Below are 18,666 nucleotides of genomic sequence, written 5' to 3'. Positions count from 1 at the left end.
GCCTACTTCATTCGGTATCAGTTTTTATAGTTCTTCCCAGCTATTATATATATTATTTCTTAGGTTCAATAATATTCCATTATATTCATGTGATATGATTGTTTAATCATTCCCTCAAATGATGGAACTCCCCTTTAGTTTCCACTCCTTTGTAGAAAGCAACAACAACAACAAAAAAGTTGCTTTCCATCTTCCTTTAATCTTTCTAGGGTCTAGTTCTAGGCACTCTCTAATATTATAAATTTCCAGAGTGGTGATGACTTACGTGGAAAGAGGGAATTTCCTTATCTGAGATTTCCCTATGCAAGTGAAATGAAAGATATAGTCTTCCTAATCTCTATAGTAGAATCAGCAACTATCAAAAGCATAGAATCATAGTTTTGTAATAATTCAAACAATATATCAATTTGTATTAAGAAACAAGTACATCGAAAATGATGATGATGACAGCGGCTAGCATTTATATAGCACTTTTATGGGTCAAGCACTGTGCTAAGTGCTATACAAATATTATCACACTCATTCCTCACAACAACTTTGAGAGGTAGGTTCTATTAATATCTCCATTTTGCAGTTGAAAACACTGGAGCAAACAAAGGTTAAAAGACTGGCTCAAGGTCACACATATAGTAAGTACCTAAGGCAAGAGATGAACTTGGGTCTTCTTGACTCCAGACCCAGTGCTCTATTTACTATTCTACCTAAGGTTCCCAAGGATGTTGAAGATTAAGTAATATGAATTGGGTAAACTCTATGTCACAAGATATTGGAAGAGGACAAGTAATAGGTGCAAATTATCCATGACAATCCTTTCCCGACTACACAGAGAACTACTTCTAAACCAGCACAAAGGATGAACAAGGTTGCTTCTAATATTCAATTTGAATAAAATATTGTTAACAAATTTCTTTAAGGTTATTATTTTGGATGCTGTAGTGCAAAGGAGAAGCAAAAAAGGGCAAGTATTTACTGTACACAGTCATACTACATGTTGACTAAACTACATGCCACACTAATTCACATAAAAACAAAAACCAAAAAACAGAGGTTACTTAGAGAGGTGAGAAGAGATGTTACTGAGCTATCAAAAGCAATTTTTGAGGTTTCATTTCATAGAATGCAAAAGCCTGTGGATTACATGAATAAACAAAGATTCCCACAATTGTTTCAGATCAAGATTGTGAGGTAAGGTAGTGTATCTATTCAGATCTTGGATAGATCTGGTTTTAATATTAACTTGGTTTCAAGAGGGAGACTTTTGCAACATACCATTCTAAGGGGAAATTGTGATTACCTGAATTAGATGCCTGAGTTGGCACACTATTATAGAAACTTTCCTTGAACTGCTCCTAGGCAGCCAATTCCAGAGAAAGTTTTCTGGTCTGTTCTTTCAGACAGTAGCTTTCCAGTAGATTGCTAATATGATGTATCAGAAGGCATTTCAATCCTGAAGCTGGCTTCTTTATTGGTTTTCATGGCTCTTACTCCCTTCACTTTTTTTTTTCTGATTTACTTCATGATGTTAGCCAAGCTATCAAATTCTTATTTTCCAAGATCATTGTCTTGTCACATATCTTTGACTTAATGTTTTCATTGCTTCAAAAAGGGACTATTTTTTTTTGTTCTCATGTCCTAGGACCACTACTAGGGAGTTATTTGTATTTTTATTTTTTAAAATGAAAAGCAGAGAGGGAAAATTTGATAATTCTGTTCCCCATTTTTTACTATCTTTTTACTGTACTTGGTATAGTATGACCTGTTCTTCAGTGTTTGAGTTTACAGACATGGTATTCAATTCAATTCAATGAGCAATTATTCCCTACTAGTCAAATGCAAGGCATGTATTGGGGAAACACAGATAAATATAAGAGTCTGCCTTCTTCCTTGGGAAGAGTTTAGATTTCACTCAGGATGGTGATAGAGATAATCAAACACTGACAAGGGGAAGGGCTAGTTCATGGAGAAAGTGGCTATAGGGTTGAGTCTTTAAGGCAGATGAGGATTCTGAGAAGGAGGAATGAGTAGGGAAATATATTCCAGACTTGTATAATGGACCTAGAGAAATATAAATCTAACATTTCTCTTTTGACTTAAAGGTTAAGTAAAAAATGAAATAAAGAGAACACCCTTAAATTACTTTTTTTTTTTTTAGGTTTTTGCGAGGCAAATGGGGTTAAGTAGCTTGCCCAAGGCCACACAGCTAGAATTATTAAGTGTCCGAGACCAGATTTGAACTCAGGGCTTTACTTTTAAAGGGCAGCGAAGTGGCGCAGTGCATAGAGCAACAGCCCTGGAGTCAGGAGTACCTGAGTTCAAATCTGGCCTCAAACACTGGCTTTAGGCAAGCTAATTAACCACATTGCCTTGAAAAAAAATTAATTTTTTAAAATCAAAAATATTTTTCTTGCTCTGCATTTCATGAAATGAATATATAAATTTAATTTTTAACACGTTTATGTCTCTCAGCCTCACTTGTCTTTGATTACTCTAAGAGTCAGCTCTTTAAGAGTCACCTCAGTGGAGGTGTTACCAAAGAAGGTGTACAATAGGTCTAATTTTATGGACCATTTTATTTATTCTGTCCAATTCTATCTTCATCTCTGAAATCTAACATGTTCCAGATGCCATTCCTAATTTCTATTTGCTCCCAACAAACCTTTCTTTCTTTTTATGATTGCACTGACATTATATCTTAAGGGAAAAACCCTTTTTAAAAGATCAACTTTATTTCTCTATAAGCTACACTGTTGGGTTTACTATTCCCAACTGCAGTTTTTTCCTTCTGTTTTTATAAACTACAATCTATCAATATCTGACAAAACATTTAAAAGGGAACTTCTATTCTCATTTTTGATTTTCCAATCAAATTACACTCTGCTTAAATTGAGCAGAATTTGACAGAAACCTCAAGTCTAAATCTGGGAAAAAACCATATGGCACAGAGGACATTTGGTACTTTTTCAAAATGTTAAAATGCATTGGTGTTCTATGTTCTCAAAGTGAATCCTCATAAGGTGATTTCCAAATGTTTTCCACAGCATGATAAACAATAAAAAATTAACTCAAAATGCATTTTAAATCTATAAAATCATAATATCAAGCTAGTAAAGGAGATAAGATTTTCTGTTCCTCAAAACAACTGTGTTCTATTTTGTCTGTGAATATCCAGCACCTAGCACACAAAGCCCTGTATGTAGTAGATGCTTAATAAATGTTTGCTGAACTACATATACTCAACAAGTGTATATTAGAAATTAAACCTTCATAGTGAAAATTTCAACGATTCCATTTACTTAGGAGAATGATAAGACCCCTTGAAGCTGACAAGCAGTAGCCACTAGGTCACAGATTTTGAGTACTGTAATTACAGCTTTAACCGACTAAGCAGTGAAGCAGCAGGAGTTAAGACACTTAAGATTTAAAATTCAAGGTAGCTTGCTAACTGTAGGATTCAAAGGCAATTTGTGGTTCAATTCACAATGACAGCTGCATTCTCTAAGTAACACTGATAATGAGCCTGGAAAATTTGACAAAGACAAGAAAGAATAGGAGATGAAATCAAATGCAAGTGAGAAAACATGCTGAAGGAAACTTATTTAACTCCTCCTAGTAGGTTTCCCGATGTGCTTATTACAGTTTTGAAATATGATACTCAGTAATAGTAGAGTACAAAGTACACTCAACCAATTTTTTCAATCACTGAAATAATTGTGAAGAACACATGCTTACCGGGCAAAATAGCCTTGTCTCCGTTCCTTCTTCTCTTCCTTGGTGTCCATGGTGCCTAGTCAAAAGTGCAAAGTGAGTATATGGGAAAGTCCTTTTTTAATCAGAGCTTCATATCCCTGGAGAAATAAAAACAAAGACAAACAACACAAATGTAAATGAATGTGCTCATAACTGCCAATATCAGGAAGAAAGCAGTGTAAGCCCCATGATAAATATAAACTTTAACCAGGAAACACAGGTCATGTGGTACAGATATAAAATGTTAACTCCATGTAAAATACAAATCATATTAGGAGTTAAACTTGACAAAACTTGACAAAAGAACTCTTTCAAAAATTGGTCACAATAAGAACTATCAATTTGTACTGACTTTACAATTTAGAATTTAAATCCTACATTTGCCACCACACTTTATGACTAAAGAACAGTACATAAAATAACTGATAAGGATATGCCCTCAAGAACTAAATAAAATCAGTATTATATTTGATCATTAGACTAACCACAAATGCAAATATCTAACATCAATTTTCAAAACATGTTGTAATGGAAAAAAACATTAGATTTGGAGTCAGAGTATGTGGGTTCATATTCTGCCTCTTCTTCCATTTTACTAGCTGTTGGTCCTTTGGCAAGACATTTAATTTCTTGAGTTCTTCTGCAAAAGGAGGGAGTTGGAATAGATGGCCTCTTAGGACCCCTTGTATCTATGATCCTAAAATAAAAACCAGGACTCAGGAAAGGAAATCTGATGGATTCATTTTGTAAAAGATTGACCTTTTGTTCCTGCTAGCCAGAATTTATTATAAGGCATGTCCTATGGAAGAAGAATTTTGAAAGGCTGTTCTTTCTTTCACCATGTGATTCCTCTGCTTCAAAGACATCAGTGACTCCCTGGTTCCCTAATGCATCGTGTCTTAACACTTCTGCCTAGCATTTAAGGCCTTACATGATCTGATCTCAAAAATACATAAAATTCATTCCTTAACTCATTCAACAAGTATTTATTGAGTGGCCTACTATGTGCAAGACATGATCATAAGTGCTAGTACCATGAGACAAAAATTTTTCAGACAGTCCCTGACTTGAGGGAATTTATAATCTTGTACCTAAATAGTTACTAACAAGGTAGTCATATGAGTAGCACAACTAGATTTTTTAAAAAAGTTCAGTCCCCAATTGACAAATGGTCAAAGGATATGCAAAGGTAATTTACAGATGAGGAGATCAAAGCAATCCATAGCCATATGAAAAAATGCTCTAAATCTTAATTATTAGAGAAATGCAAATTAAAGCTTCTCTGAGGTACCACCTCACACCTCTCAGATTGGCCAATATGACCAGGAAGGATAATGATCATTGTTGGAAGGGTTGTGGGAAATCTGGGACACTATTACACTGTTGGTGGAGCTGTGAACTCATGCAACCCTTCTGGAGAGCTATTTGGAACTATACCCAAAGGGCAACAAAAATGTGCATACCCTTTGACCCAGAAATACCACTACTGGGTCTATACCCTAAAGAGATGATGAAAAAGGGTAAAAACATTACTTGTACAAAAATATTTATAGCAGCCCTGTTTGTGGTGGCAAAGAATTGGAAATCAAGTAAATGTCCTTCATTTGGGGAATGGCTTAGCAAACTGTGGTATATGTATGTCATGGAACACGACTGTTCTATTAGAAACCAGGAGGGTCGGGATTTCAGGGAAACCTGGAGGGATTTGCATGAACTGATGCTGAGTGAGATGAGCAAAACCAGAAAAACACTGTATACCCTAACAGCAACATGGGGGTGATGATCAACCTTGAAGGACTTGCTCATTCCATCAGTGCAACAATCAGGAACAATTTTGGGCTGTCTGCAAAGGAGAGTGCCATCTGTATCCAGATAAGTTGCTGTGGAGTTTGAACAAAGTTCAAGGACTATTCCCTTTAATTTAGGAAAAAAACAAATATCTTATTGTCTGATCTTGTTACCTCTTAGACTTCTTGTCTCTTCTTTAAGGATATGATTTCTCTGTCATCACACCCAATTTGGATCAAGGTACAAGATGGAAACAAGGTAAAGACTGACAGATTGCTTTCCGTGGGAGGGTGGGGGGAGAGGGAAGTAAGATTGGGGGAAAATTGTAAAGCTCAAATAATCTTTAATAAAAATAAATTTTAAAAAAGGAGTTCAGAGGGAGGGAGGGATTATATCTGGTTGAGAGGATTAGGAAAGTCTTCATTAACAAGGTACTACTTGAGTTAGTATTATAATGGGGTAAGATTTGTTTAGGGAATGACAAAAAGGACAGATTTTGATAGACTGAAGGCAGATAAAGAGATAACAACACAGAAAAGTTGGATCTAGATTGGTAGATAATTTAAGTAACCTACTCTTGTGAGCAACAGAAAAACATAGAAGGCTTTTAAGTAAGGGAGTGATATAATTTAAATTAATCTATCATGTAGGATGCAGCAGTACATATGTGAATATTTGTAAGTTTTTTTTTTTTTTTGTGTGTGTGTGTGTGTGTGTGTGTGTGTGTGTGTGTGTGTGACATGGTGGGAGACTGGAGCCAGAGATATTACTAATAAGTAGTAATATTATAGCACTCTAGGAAAAAGGTGAAAAGGGTCTGAACTCTGATGGTAGCAAAGAAAATGATGAAGAGAATCCAGAAACACTATAAACCAAACATATCTAAAGGAGAGTGACAGGAATCAATCAATCCACATTCATTACTAAGAACCTATTTTGTGATAAGAATGTTGAGATCAGAAATCATGCTATATTGACATATATTTTATATATATATATATATATACCTCCACACATAAATATGTATATGTACACATATATGCTGATATATATATACACGAAACTAATATATACACACACATATGTATGTGTGTATACATATATGTATATCAGTTTAAAGAACTGGGTATATTTAGACTGGAAAAGAGACAATTTGGAGGGGAAGGGAAATGTTAGTGTTATTTAATTATCTGAAGGAGCAGTAAGGTGGCAAAATGGATAGAATGCTAGGTCTGGAGTCAGAAAAAGATCTGTATTCAAATTGACCTCAAAAACTTATTAGCTGTGTTACCCTGGACAAACCATATAACCTTGTTTGCCTCAGTTTCCTCATCTGCAAAATGAACTGGAGAGGCAAATGGCAAACCACTCTAGTATATTTGTCAAGAAATTCCCAAAAAGTCACAAAGAATTAGACATGACTAAAAACAACCAAATAGCAGCCCAGCTAAGAGAGATGAAACCTGTGCTTAGTTCCAGAGAAGAAAACTAGAGCATTGGGTGGAAATAACAGAAAGCTGAATTTTGCACCATTCTTTCCTCCTGGATAATTTCTCCTTTCTGGGTTTATGTGACACTAATCTCTCTCCCAGTTTCTCTTCCTATCTCTCTAAATATTTCCTTTTCAGTCTCCTTTGCAAGTTCATCATCCATATAATGAGTCCTAACTGGGGTTGTCTTCCAAGGTTCTAAGTCCTCACATACTTCTCTTTCTACACACTCTCTTTTGATAAATTCATCAATCCCCATGGGTCTAATTATAATTTCTTTGCCAAAGTCTCACAGGTGCAGTCAGCTCCAGTATAATTAGGGTGTATGGAACAGTCACTCACTGTGTAATACCTCACACCTTTTACAGGGGCATGTAGATACCTACTCATTTTATGTACTGGTTTGCTCATTTTAATTTGCCCTCATACTACCAGGTCTGGTTCATCATGTGATGATATTCTAATGCCTTAGGATTCATGGTACTATATTGCTTAGAGGAAATATTAAACACTAATTTAGTACTTGAGCCCTCAACAATACATTCCTATTTGCACAGAGTCATCATGACACTTTTAGATTTTAAATATAATAATTTAGTTAATAATACAGTAAAAGAAATAACATCACAGGTACTCAAACATTAAGGTGGATGCATAAGTAATTAAAAACCTCACAATCCACACATAAACTTGGGTTGATATTATCCCATTAATGCACTACATGTCTGAGGGGAGATTGTGCATACACACACAGGGAAACCTGTTATATGAATAAGGAAATACCCTATGCTTAAGGGCAACTTACAAATCTGGAACTATAAATTCTGATGTCCTCTTTCATTATCAAAAACTGTATGTAAAAGTTCCTTTATGAGAATTTTTGTGGTTTGTTTTTTTTTAAGCAAGAACAATTGTTCAACAAGTTGAAAAATTCTTCCACTGGTGACCTGTGATATACTTGACTAATTCATCAGCATAAATCTCAGCCAAAATATTCAATTTACTAAACATCTTCCAAACAGTCCTTCTGCATAGCAGTCTTACTCAACAGCAACTGTAGTACCCATAACTGCCAACTTCAAGCTTAGCTGATGGAATTCTGAAATTTGTTTTTTCACCTATATCTTACTTTTTAAAATTTAACCTCCCAAGTCCTTTCTGTGAATGAAACCACCTTAGCATATAGTTAGTAACCAAATTCTCATTTTTCACTATATTTGTCCCTTAATAATCATGGAACATTTCTGATGTCCATATCATACTAAGATAACTGTCTAAGAACTCAGAACTCTGAGAGGACCTATACCCCAAGACAGCTTTAACTCAACAATTTATACCAGTTTTTTTTTCAAGGTTCACTGATGCATCATAATTGCCTATTTAGGAATTTAAAATTTTATGTCCCAAAGTTATCACAAATTCAAAATGCTTAAAAATAGAATTATTTTTATTGCAAGTCACCCCTTTTTCAAATTTCACTACTTTGGGTGAAAACACCACCATTTTCTAGTCTCCTGGGTTCATAGCTATGAGATGATCACCTCCAGGTGATGGTCAGATCTTCACATTTCAACCTCTATAACATCTCTTCTTCATACAGTTATCATTTTACTCACACAGTTATCACTTTAGTTCAGGTCCTCATCACCTGTCATATAGAATATTGTAATGGCCTCCTAATAGATCCTCATGCCCATTAGAGTAAATCCTCCACATTTCTACCAAAATGATTTTCCTTATATACAGATAGGACTCTACCACTCCCCTACTCAGTAAAATTAACAATCCTATTTTGCCTGTGGGGATAAAATATAAATTCCTCTGTTTAACTATTAAAGCCCTTCACAATCTTAACCCAGTCTATCTTTCTAGCCTCAATATTTATTACTTCATCTCTCATATTCTGTGATACAGTTAAATTGGCCTTCTTTCTGTTTCATACATATAACAATCACATCTTTAAAGTTACCTCCCATGCCTCATAAGGTAAAGATTCTTTCATTAATTGTGCTGCAGAATTTCTGTCTTCCTTCAACTGCAGGTCAAGCATCATCTTTTACACAAAGCTTTCCTTAAATTCCTCTATATTTAGCCCCCCCCCCCCCCCCCCCCCCCGCAAGCTACCTTGTAGTTTACTACTTTGTATTTAATTGCATATTCTCTCTCTCTCTCTCTCTCTCTCTCTCTCTTTAAGGTGTTTGCAAGGCAAATGGGGTTAAGTGGCTTGCCCAAGGCCACACAGCTAGGTAATTATTAAGTGTCTGAGGCCATATTTGAACTCGGGTACTCCTGACTTCAGGCTGGTGCTCTATCCACTGTACCACCTAGCTGCCCCCATATATTCTCTTAATATGTATCCTATGTTTGTATATATACTTATCTCTCCCATTAGAACACAAACTTCTTGCCAAGCACGGAGTCTCCTTCACTTTGTCCACTCAAGGATTAACAGAGTGCCTGGCCCAGAGTAACTACTTAATCATTAATTAATTCTAAATTAAATTATTCTATTCTAAATTAAAGATTAAATGCAACTCAAAGTTTAAGTATAAAATGGCACATAAAATGACCTTACCTCACAAAAATGAAGATTATTTTCAGAGGGACTGTAACCTTGACACTGTTCAGAGAATACTTTTAGAAAAGAACTATTTAAATATAAGGACATATCTCACAAGTGTGTCAAATCAGTGCTAGCTCAAGGGACTCACAGACTGCTTTTTTATTTAAAAAACTAATCTAAATAGTGGTCAAACCTCCCCTATAAAGTACAGAACATAAACATGTATCAAATAAACTAACAATAATAACCAAGAATGAAGAATAGTAAGTGTTAAAAATGAAAAAGAGAAAAAATTGGTTAAATGAAAATAGAAAATAAACCTCTTATCAAATATTATATCACAGTTTTATTCAATTACACACACATAAATTTTGAACCTGAAAAAAATCTTCAAGATCCAAATTCACATCCCCCTCATTTTAAGATGAAGAAAGTGAGGCTCAGAAAATAATTTATCCAAGGTCAGAGCCAGGTCCTCTGATTACAAATCCAATGCTCTCCTGTGCTATTTTTCCTTTTAAAGACTGTCTTAGGCATACAACTTAAATTCTAAGGCTGCCTCTATTTGAACCAACACATAACTTCACCTATCCTTTTAGTATTTCTATACCCACTCAACCAGTCAGCTCTACAAACACTCAAATGTACCCATAATGTCCTTCACTTGTTTTCCCCATAATATGGTTTTTAATACACAAATATAATCGCTATGTTTAGATCTTGATGACACTGTAATTTGGACACCTGAAGAACAAAACAAAATGTGCCTGTAAGGACAGCTGCTCCCACAGGATACTTAAGTCCCAATATGGAACCTTCAAGGCTTCATTTGCATCCATGTTTGGTAGCTATATTCAAATTTCTGATCATCATTCAGGGGCAGAAATTTGAATGGCTCCTTAAATAAGAAACAGGAAAACAAGCAACACACACACACACACACACACACACGCACACACACACACACACACACACACACACATACACACACACACACACACACACACACACACACAAAACTGGATGCTTTGAAAGATCTGTAATCTCATCAATATGGCTACTCTTTCTATTGATGGAGACCAAACCATGTTAAGGTAATTGAAAAAAGCAAAAGATGACCTGGTATCTAGCCTTTCAGTAATAAACCTCTCTGAACTTAAGCTTGTTCTCAGAAGACAGATGATACATAGCTCATTCTGAGACCTTCTTGTGCTCTACTAGTCTAGTCATCTGGAATCGAGGCTTACCTCCACAGTTCCATGACACATTAGCATAAAACTTCAGTATAAGATATAATTTATAAATTAATAAATATATACAATTAAAGGTATACACTCAAAATTTGGTCATTAATGAGGTGAATGGATCAAAAAGTAGTAAAGGGACATTGATACTTTGTATAACTATGGTTAAGGGGAGCATTCCTAATTCAATAAAGGATCAATGTGACCACAGAAGAATAAAAAAGCTGATTATATGAAATTATAAAATTATTGCACAGAGGAAATCACTGTAGTTAGACTTAAAAGAGAAGCATTTTTTAAATGAAAACAAAATTCAAGACTGGAAAGCTAAGTGTCACAGAGGATAGAGTGCTGATCCTGCAGTTAGGAAGATTCCTGTTCCTGAATTCAAATCAAGCATCTGGCCCTTTACTAGCCGTGAGTTCCTAGGTAAGTCACTTAAACCTGGTGCCTCAGTTCTTCAATTGTAAAATGACCTAGAGATGCAAATGACAAACCACGCCAAGAAAACCTTAAATGAAGTCCCAAAGAATTAGCCATAACTAAAAGATGACTAAAAAACAATACCAAGATATGTAAAGAATTGATACAAATATGTAAAAACAAGAGTCATTCATCAATACTCATATTCAGGAGACTGGAAATAATGCCAAATGAGGATCAGTTGAGAGGCAATATGGCATAGTGGTATAACTGACCTAAAAGCCAGTAAGACTAGTTAGATTTAAGTCTTGCCTTCCACTGTGATCCTAGGCACATCACTTAAGGAATCATCACTTGAGAAGACTAATGATAAAGCTTGTTTTCCACCTGTAGGCAAAAAGTTGATCAGTTCAAAATGAAATACACAATTTCAGATAGTGTCATTAAGTTGTTTTGCTTTGCTTGACTATAATAATTTGTTACCAAAGGAGGTCTTCTATGTGGAGGGAAGGATGGAGGAGTTAAGAGAGTAGTAATAGAGATGCTCAAACAAAAAAAAGGACAAAAAAGAAGGAAGGTTAGAAGAACATTGATAAAATATTTTAAAATACCTGAAACCCCAAAAACACACAAAAGAAGCAAAACTAAGTTCAAAAAGTGATACAAATAGGAAGCTTTTTCACTACCTTATTAGATTTAATGTACACTTTAAAAATCAAATTGTAAGTAAAAGAAATTCACAGTAGTAAATACAATACTTTTTGTTCTTTATATGCTGAAAGTTTGTGTCTATTGAAAATTTAAGTTCATAATAAAAAAAATCAAATTAAAACAAATACCCAAATGGGAGACATTTTTTTCTTTTAATTAGATGAATTGTGTTTTAAGTTTTTGAAACATAAGCATGATATATCAGAATATTTTTTTCACGGATTGGCAGACTACTCGCTCTATTTGTTGATTTAAAGCATAATCTTTGGCCAATCTATTTCTCCAAAGAAACTGAATTAGTAAATAAGAATTATAGCCTATGTTGCTATGGAAACACAAACCCAGAATTCATCAACTACTAATGTTTTGGAACTAGAATTTCAAGGTCTTTGTGAAAATATCTGGGACTGTATTACAAAAATTTCTGGGAGAAAGATTTTGGAAGGAGAAAAGCCAAGTTGGGTATAGACTATGGACTTTGCTCCCCCATCTTGGGATCATGCTATATCTACTTCTAGTGTTTTGCTCCCCAATTATGCTCTCCTGAGGGACTATGATGAGCTGCTGCTGCTGCTGCTGCTGTTCTAAGCAAAATGGTGGGGCTGTTTACTATGTTGAGGCAAGAACCAAAAAGAAAAAAAACTGCTATGAATTGGGAGTTATTATTCATGATATCTCTCTTAGTCTCATAGCAGGGAATAGGAGCAAAATGCAATTAACTGTCCCCACCCACTTGAGGCATTTGTATCTATCTTCTTCCCTTACAAGCAAAGGAGAATAAAGCAATTATTAGATCTGAAAGTACTCAGCACTGACTGACTGACTGCATGTGGCCATGAATTCACAATCCTCCCTTTTGGTCTTTGTTCTTTCATAGTTATCATTCATTCTCTTTTTATCTAAAGAAAACTAGTAACTGCTAATCTTTGGTGCATGGTTAACATTGCAGTGCCAATAGAGATTTGGGGAAATCAGATGAGTCTGGTAGGAAGCAAGAGATGGATACAAAAAGAAGGGAATGCCACCTGAGAATCAAAACATTTTGGCACCCACTGTGAAAATGTGTTTTAGCCAGGTCAAGGTGATGATCAGGTATGGCAGTGAGTGGAAGAAGAGAATCTAATAACTTAAAATAAATCTAATCTCTGAACAAAGTAGAATAAATTTAAGAAGTCAACAAGAACTTGGGAAAGAGGGTTCTCTACTGCTGTACACCTAGGTTTCCCCCATTCAATCTACTTCCCTCTTAATAAGTGGTGGAGGACTTATAAGGATGAACCAAGTACCCTTTATCTTATTATCTATTCTATATCATCTGTATCTACTTATTGAGATTATATAGGTCATCAATATTTTGTTACAAAAAAACATATATCAGTGCAATGTAATAAAAGAATGAGGGATTAGGAGTCAAAGGACTTGGGTTTGAATCCTGACTTTGTACTTTCTACTTATATGACTTTAGGCAAATCACATAATCTGTTTCTTCATGAATTAGATGCCATATTAGTTCTCATTAAAGAAAAGGGAAGGAAGGATGGAAGAGGAAGGAAGGAAGGAAGGAAGGAAGGAAGGAAGGAAGGAAGGAAGGAAGGAAGGAAGGAAGGAAGGGAGAAAGTAAGAAAGGAAAGAAAAAATAAAATGAATTCTATGATACTAAGAAATAATAAAAAAAGAATGGCACTTTGTTGTCTTTCGAGGAACTCAAAAGATATAATTCTAAATCCCTTCAAACTCCAAATTTCTGAAATCACGAAATGTCTCCCTTCTCAGGATGTTAATGGTCCAAAGACATTCTCTTATTACTACCCTCACTATCCATGTGAGAAATAGATGTTAAGCATTCTTCCATCTTCAGAAGGAGAAAAGCTCAGAGTAGAAATGATTTGCTAAAAGTCATATTGAAAGTCATCAGCCTCACTGAAAACAGGACATGGGCCTACCTCCTGATTTCAGTTCACTGACCACAAAAAGAACATTTCCTTATTGTAAGTGTTTACTGGACACCCATCATGTACCACAACTATTCAGGGAAAGGGCTGGGGAGAACAAGCTGGGTAGTGCTACCAGGGAAGGTCCCCAGTGGCCACAAAAGATACTGTTGTTATTAGCAACAAGAGAAGAGTTTCCACAAGGGACCAACTCACAAGGCACTCAATTCACCCTTCAAGCCTACTATATGTTAATCTGGCTAAGTGCAGGAGGTACAGTGACAGAAATGAAACACTCATTGTCCTCAGGGAGTTTAAATTCTATCTAGGGAGGCAAGTATATAAAAAGGAGTATGTATTCAAAAGAATTATGAAATTATGGGAGAGAGCAGATCTGGGAGGATCAGGAGAGAAAAAGGCACCTGAAGTATTTTAAATGATACAAGGGATTCCTTGAAGCAAAGTGAGGTGGGAGTACATTCCTGGTCTGGGAATGACCAGTGCTTTCAATAGTGAATAGTTTGATTTTGTAAAAAGGCATTGCAGGGGAGCAGCCAGGTGCTTCAGTGGATAAAGCACTCATCCTGGAGTCAGGAGGACCTGAGTACAAAATCAGTGATTAATAATTTGATTTAAGATTTTTTAAAGAAAGTGAGTTTTACTATATTTTAGGTCTCTAACTACAGTAGATTATTCAATAGAGTAATTTTACTAAGCAATTCTCCATTCCTCTAAACTATTCACTATTGAAAGCACTCTTAAAATATACTAGCTTGTAAATATGATTTTTAAATACACACAGAAACAGTTGAATGATCTTTATTATGCCTCAGTATTAAAACTGATAATCTAGACTAGAAAAAAGTATTGGGGGTGGGGGTATGAAAAATATTTCCACATCAGTACTAGTTATTCCATGCAATTAGAACTTACTGGGTATCTTCTCTATATAAATAGTATTATAAAAAATAGAAAACTCACTTTTGGTATTGTCTTCCTGATTCTCTTAAGCTTTTTTAATTTTTGCAAGACAATGGGGTTAAGTGACTTGCCCAAGGTCACACAGCTAGGTCATTATTAACTATTGGAGGCTGAATTTGAACTCAGGTCCTCCTAACTCCAGTGCTTTATCCACTGTGCCACCTAGCTGTACCAGAAGCAGCTCTCATAAGTTCTCAAAATCGTTAACAAAGATTTTGGTTTTAAGTATAGCATAGAAGAAAAAATATTTTGGAGTTAAAGGGCCTGGATTCCAACTCATGATCCTACTAGCTCTGTGGTCTTGGATAAGTCATTTTAACTCCCTGAGTCCCAGATTCTTCATCTGAAAGATGGGGACAATAATAATTGCATTGCTTACCTTAAAAGTTTATTTGAGGGGAAGAAGTCAGGAAAAATGCTCTATTCACCTTTTGGTATATATTAATTAATACAGTCTCCTAAACAGTTATCTATTCATTTCTCATCCAGCTGTATTCCTTTGGATTTCTCCATCATGGCCTCAGGAACCCCATCATATTGCAAGATCACATCAGCCCTGATACATACCCCTTATCACTGTCTGCCCAAGTCTCCTCTGAGTGGACAATGGAGGTAAGAAGGGTGCTCTGCTCAGTCATCTCTTTATGTCCCACTCAAATGCACTCCTTTGGATTTCTCCATAATGCTACCCAACAGTAAGTAGTAGTACTTTTGTCTTGCTTTCTCCTCTTTCTTCCTCTTTCAGCTTCCTTTTACATATTGTCTATCACTGATGCAAGCTTGGCACAGGGCTGACATATAGAAGACACTAAATAAATGTTTACTGACTGACTGTTTGACCTTACAGGATATTACCATCAAGATACAGGTGATCATAACTAGGATTTTTAGTGGAGCAACATTAAATTTTTCAACTTTAAAGCATTTCATAAACTTAGGTTATTATGAACATTGTATACCCAGCCCTGTGCCATGTACAGAAAAACCTGCATAAATAAATAGTATTACTGAGTGGATTCCTGCTCTTAAAGTTTTCAGACTTCATAAAATTAGAGAGATAATTACAGAGATAATGTGACCATACACATCACAATTAGAAAAACAATACAAACCAGAGCATTATCAAAAAGCACTTTGAGGGGTCTATCGATGAAACTGTCAGGGAAAGCTTGCCAAAGATAAAAGATATATCAATAGGTAACTACATGCCAAGAAAACATGACAAGGTTTTTTACAGTAGTACGCTATTAAGTTATTCCAATGGAAACTAAATATACTAAGATGACAATTCTGCAAAACTGATAACACAAACCTATTTTTTAAAAAGGCTTTTGTCATTTGCAAATTAAAAAAGTGATCAAGTGCAAAGACTGAAGCAAAGTTAAATTATTAGAAAAAAGGAAAATCTGCCTTTGAAATCAGATTATCACCACAGAGGCCAATAATCTATACTGTGGAAAAAAGCAAGTCGTATGCCTTTCAAATAAAACATTCAAAAATACTGGATGGAGGTATTCATCATGTACAAAGCTCAAGTATTTTATCCAATAAAGTTTAAAGAGTTACATATTTATGTACATAAAATGATACCTACATCACCTCTAAAATTTCTATATAATACTATGAGTTCTTATATAACACTGATAGTGAATGGGAACCTATAGAAACAGCGCAATCCATTAACTACTTTAAGAATTTTTAGAGATGGAGGTCAAAATTTTATACTCATTATTTTGTATTCAAATGGAATAGTAGATTCTTCAAATGAAGAGTCACTGTGAATTAGTGAGAGCTGACTTGGGAGTCAGGAAGCCAGGAATTCAAATCCTACCTCATACATATTGTCTATGTGAACCTGATCAAGCCACTTAACTTCTCAGATTTCTAGACAAAACTGTTAATTGCAGACAAGTGCCAATCTGCATTGAGAGAGGAAAGCTACTTGAGTTAAAGTTTCTTATACCAATTAAATCACAGGCTTGTTCTAACAATTATGCTAAGGTTATATAGAATAATAACAGAATGAGACAATGGAATACATACACTAAATAACAAATAACAACAATAAAGGATAGATTTCCTTTTTTATGTTTCTTCAGCTTGCCCATGAATTCAATTTGCAAGTCATGGATGCTCAGCCAAGAAGGATACAACATCCAACACAAATGATCAAATTATGCATTTTTTGCATATATTCAAATCCTGAGATTCAAATACATCAAAAACTTAAAGGGATATTTTCAAATATCATTGTGCAAAAGACAATGTGCTCAAGAGTATTATTTTGTCCAATTAAAACTGAAAGATCTCACAAATGTAGTTGTTAAACAGAAGATACGTCAGGACCATTTGTTTGGATAAGATGACAAATCGCAAGATCTCAACTGAGATAAATATAGATCCTAAACATTTTTAAAGAATGAAAATATTATAAAACTTAAGCATAATTATGCAATAATCCTTTAAAAACAACATACTTATTTTAAGTGGTAACTTTAACATAATGAATCATGCTGTTTCTTAGATCATATATTCTATAATATAAACCCATTTCTATTACTCTAATTGTTCCTTTTGTTTTTTATATCTTTACAACTAGATTGGAAATAAGCATGCCAAAGGCAAGGGATAAGTTCCAAATTTTCATGCACATTTTGGTATGTTTTAAAATTTTTTTTTTTTAGGTTTTTGCAAGATTTGCAAATGGGGTTAAGTGGCTTGCCAAAGGCCACACAGCTAGGTAATTAAGTGTCTGAGACCGGATTTGAACCCAGGTACTCCTGACTCCAAGGCCAGTGCTTTATCCACTATGCCACCTAGCCGCCCCAATATGTTTTAAAATTCTTATCATGGATCTATTATTCGAAGGGACCAAAGTCAAGCTCTCTCCCTTCACTTTATGGATAAAGAAACTGAAGTTGATGGATTTAAAATCAAAAGATCATGCAGGTTGCAATGGTCAACATTTGAACCCATATCCCCATGTGTCTCCCTGGAACTCAGGTTCCTAATTCATGCTCTTCATTATTGATTGGTTATAGCTAAAGACATAAGAGAAAGTAATATCTTAACAGGGGAGAACCATAAAAAAAATCACAATTATATTTTATTACAGGTTCTATTGCAAAGAAAAATAATTTGTAAAATTACCTTTTGTTTCAACCAAAAGTACCAACAGCTGAAAATAGTAAGACCTGATTTCCTTTGAGATAATGGAAGGTTTGTGAAATCTGAATATCCTTAATAGATTAAAACACACTCCCCCAAGAAGTGTAATGAAAATATATACATAAAATCCAAGCAAGCAATTGATCAGAAATAATAACAGATGTAAATAGGACTATAATGAACTTTCTAATTGACATTTATTTATGAGCCTTTAAGTAATATTTTTCATATTATTTTCTCTTCCCTATAAAATCTAGGGAATATAAATACCATAAAATAGAAGAGGGGAATTGGGGGGGGGGGTTAAAAAAAACTTTAAAAATGCCAAGAATATAGTAGTTCAAAATATTAAAACATTTATAATTCATAGAATTTTAAAGTTGGAAAGGATTATGAATCCAGAGTCTAATCCCCTCCTTCAGTGACTTAATGAATTCCTTCTACACCATCCCTGAAGAAATTGCTCAGCCTTTTCTTGGACTTGTTCAATGATAGAGGAATTCACTATGTCTTCAGTCAGTCCATTCCATTGTTAAAGAGTTCTAAATTTTAGGAAATACTTTCCTATGTTTTTTTTTGTCCCAATCTGCTTCACTTCCAATAGGCACTGGTCTAAATAC

General features: G+C 34.9%; 1 protein-coding gene across 5 annotated transcripts in view; it reads right to left on the bottom strand.

Annotated features, from left to right (window-relative positions):
• Positions 1-18,666, bottom strand: part of NCOA7 (nuclear receptor coactivator 7) — a 187,683-nt gene that overhangs the window by 156,870 nt on the left and 12,147 nt on the right. For all 5 annotated transcript variants that reach the window (XM_074187512.1, XM_074187511.1, XM_074187515.1 and 2 more), the window contains exon 2: positions 3,730-3,845. In XM_074187512.1, the coding sequence (XP_074043613.1) occupies positions 3,730-3,779 (50 nt within the window). In that variant the 5' untranslated portion in view covers positions 3,780-3,845. The remainder of the gene's footprint in view (positions 1-3,729; positions 3,846-18,666) is intronic.

This window comes from Macrotis lagotis, chromosome 5 (genome assembly GCF_037893015.1).
Source record: "Macrotis lagotis isolate mMagLag1 chromosome 5, bilby.v1.9.chrom.fasta, whole genome shotgun sequence".
Taxonomy (NCBI): domain Eukaryota; kingdom Metazoa; phylum Chordata; class Mammalia; order Peramelemorphia; family Peramelidae; genus Macrotis; species Macrotis lagotis.
The sequence above is the reverse complement of the archived record's forward strand: the minus strand, read 5'-3'. Positions and strand labels throughout refer to the sequence as shown.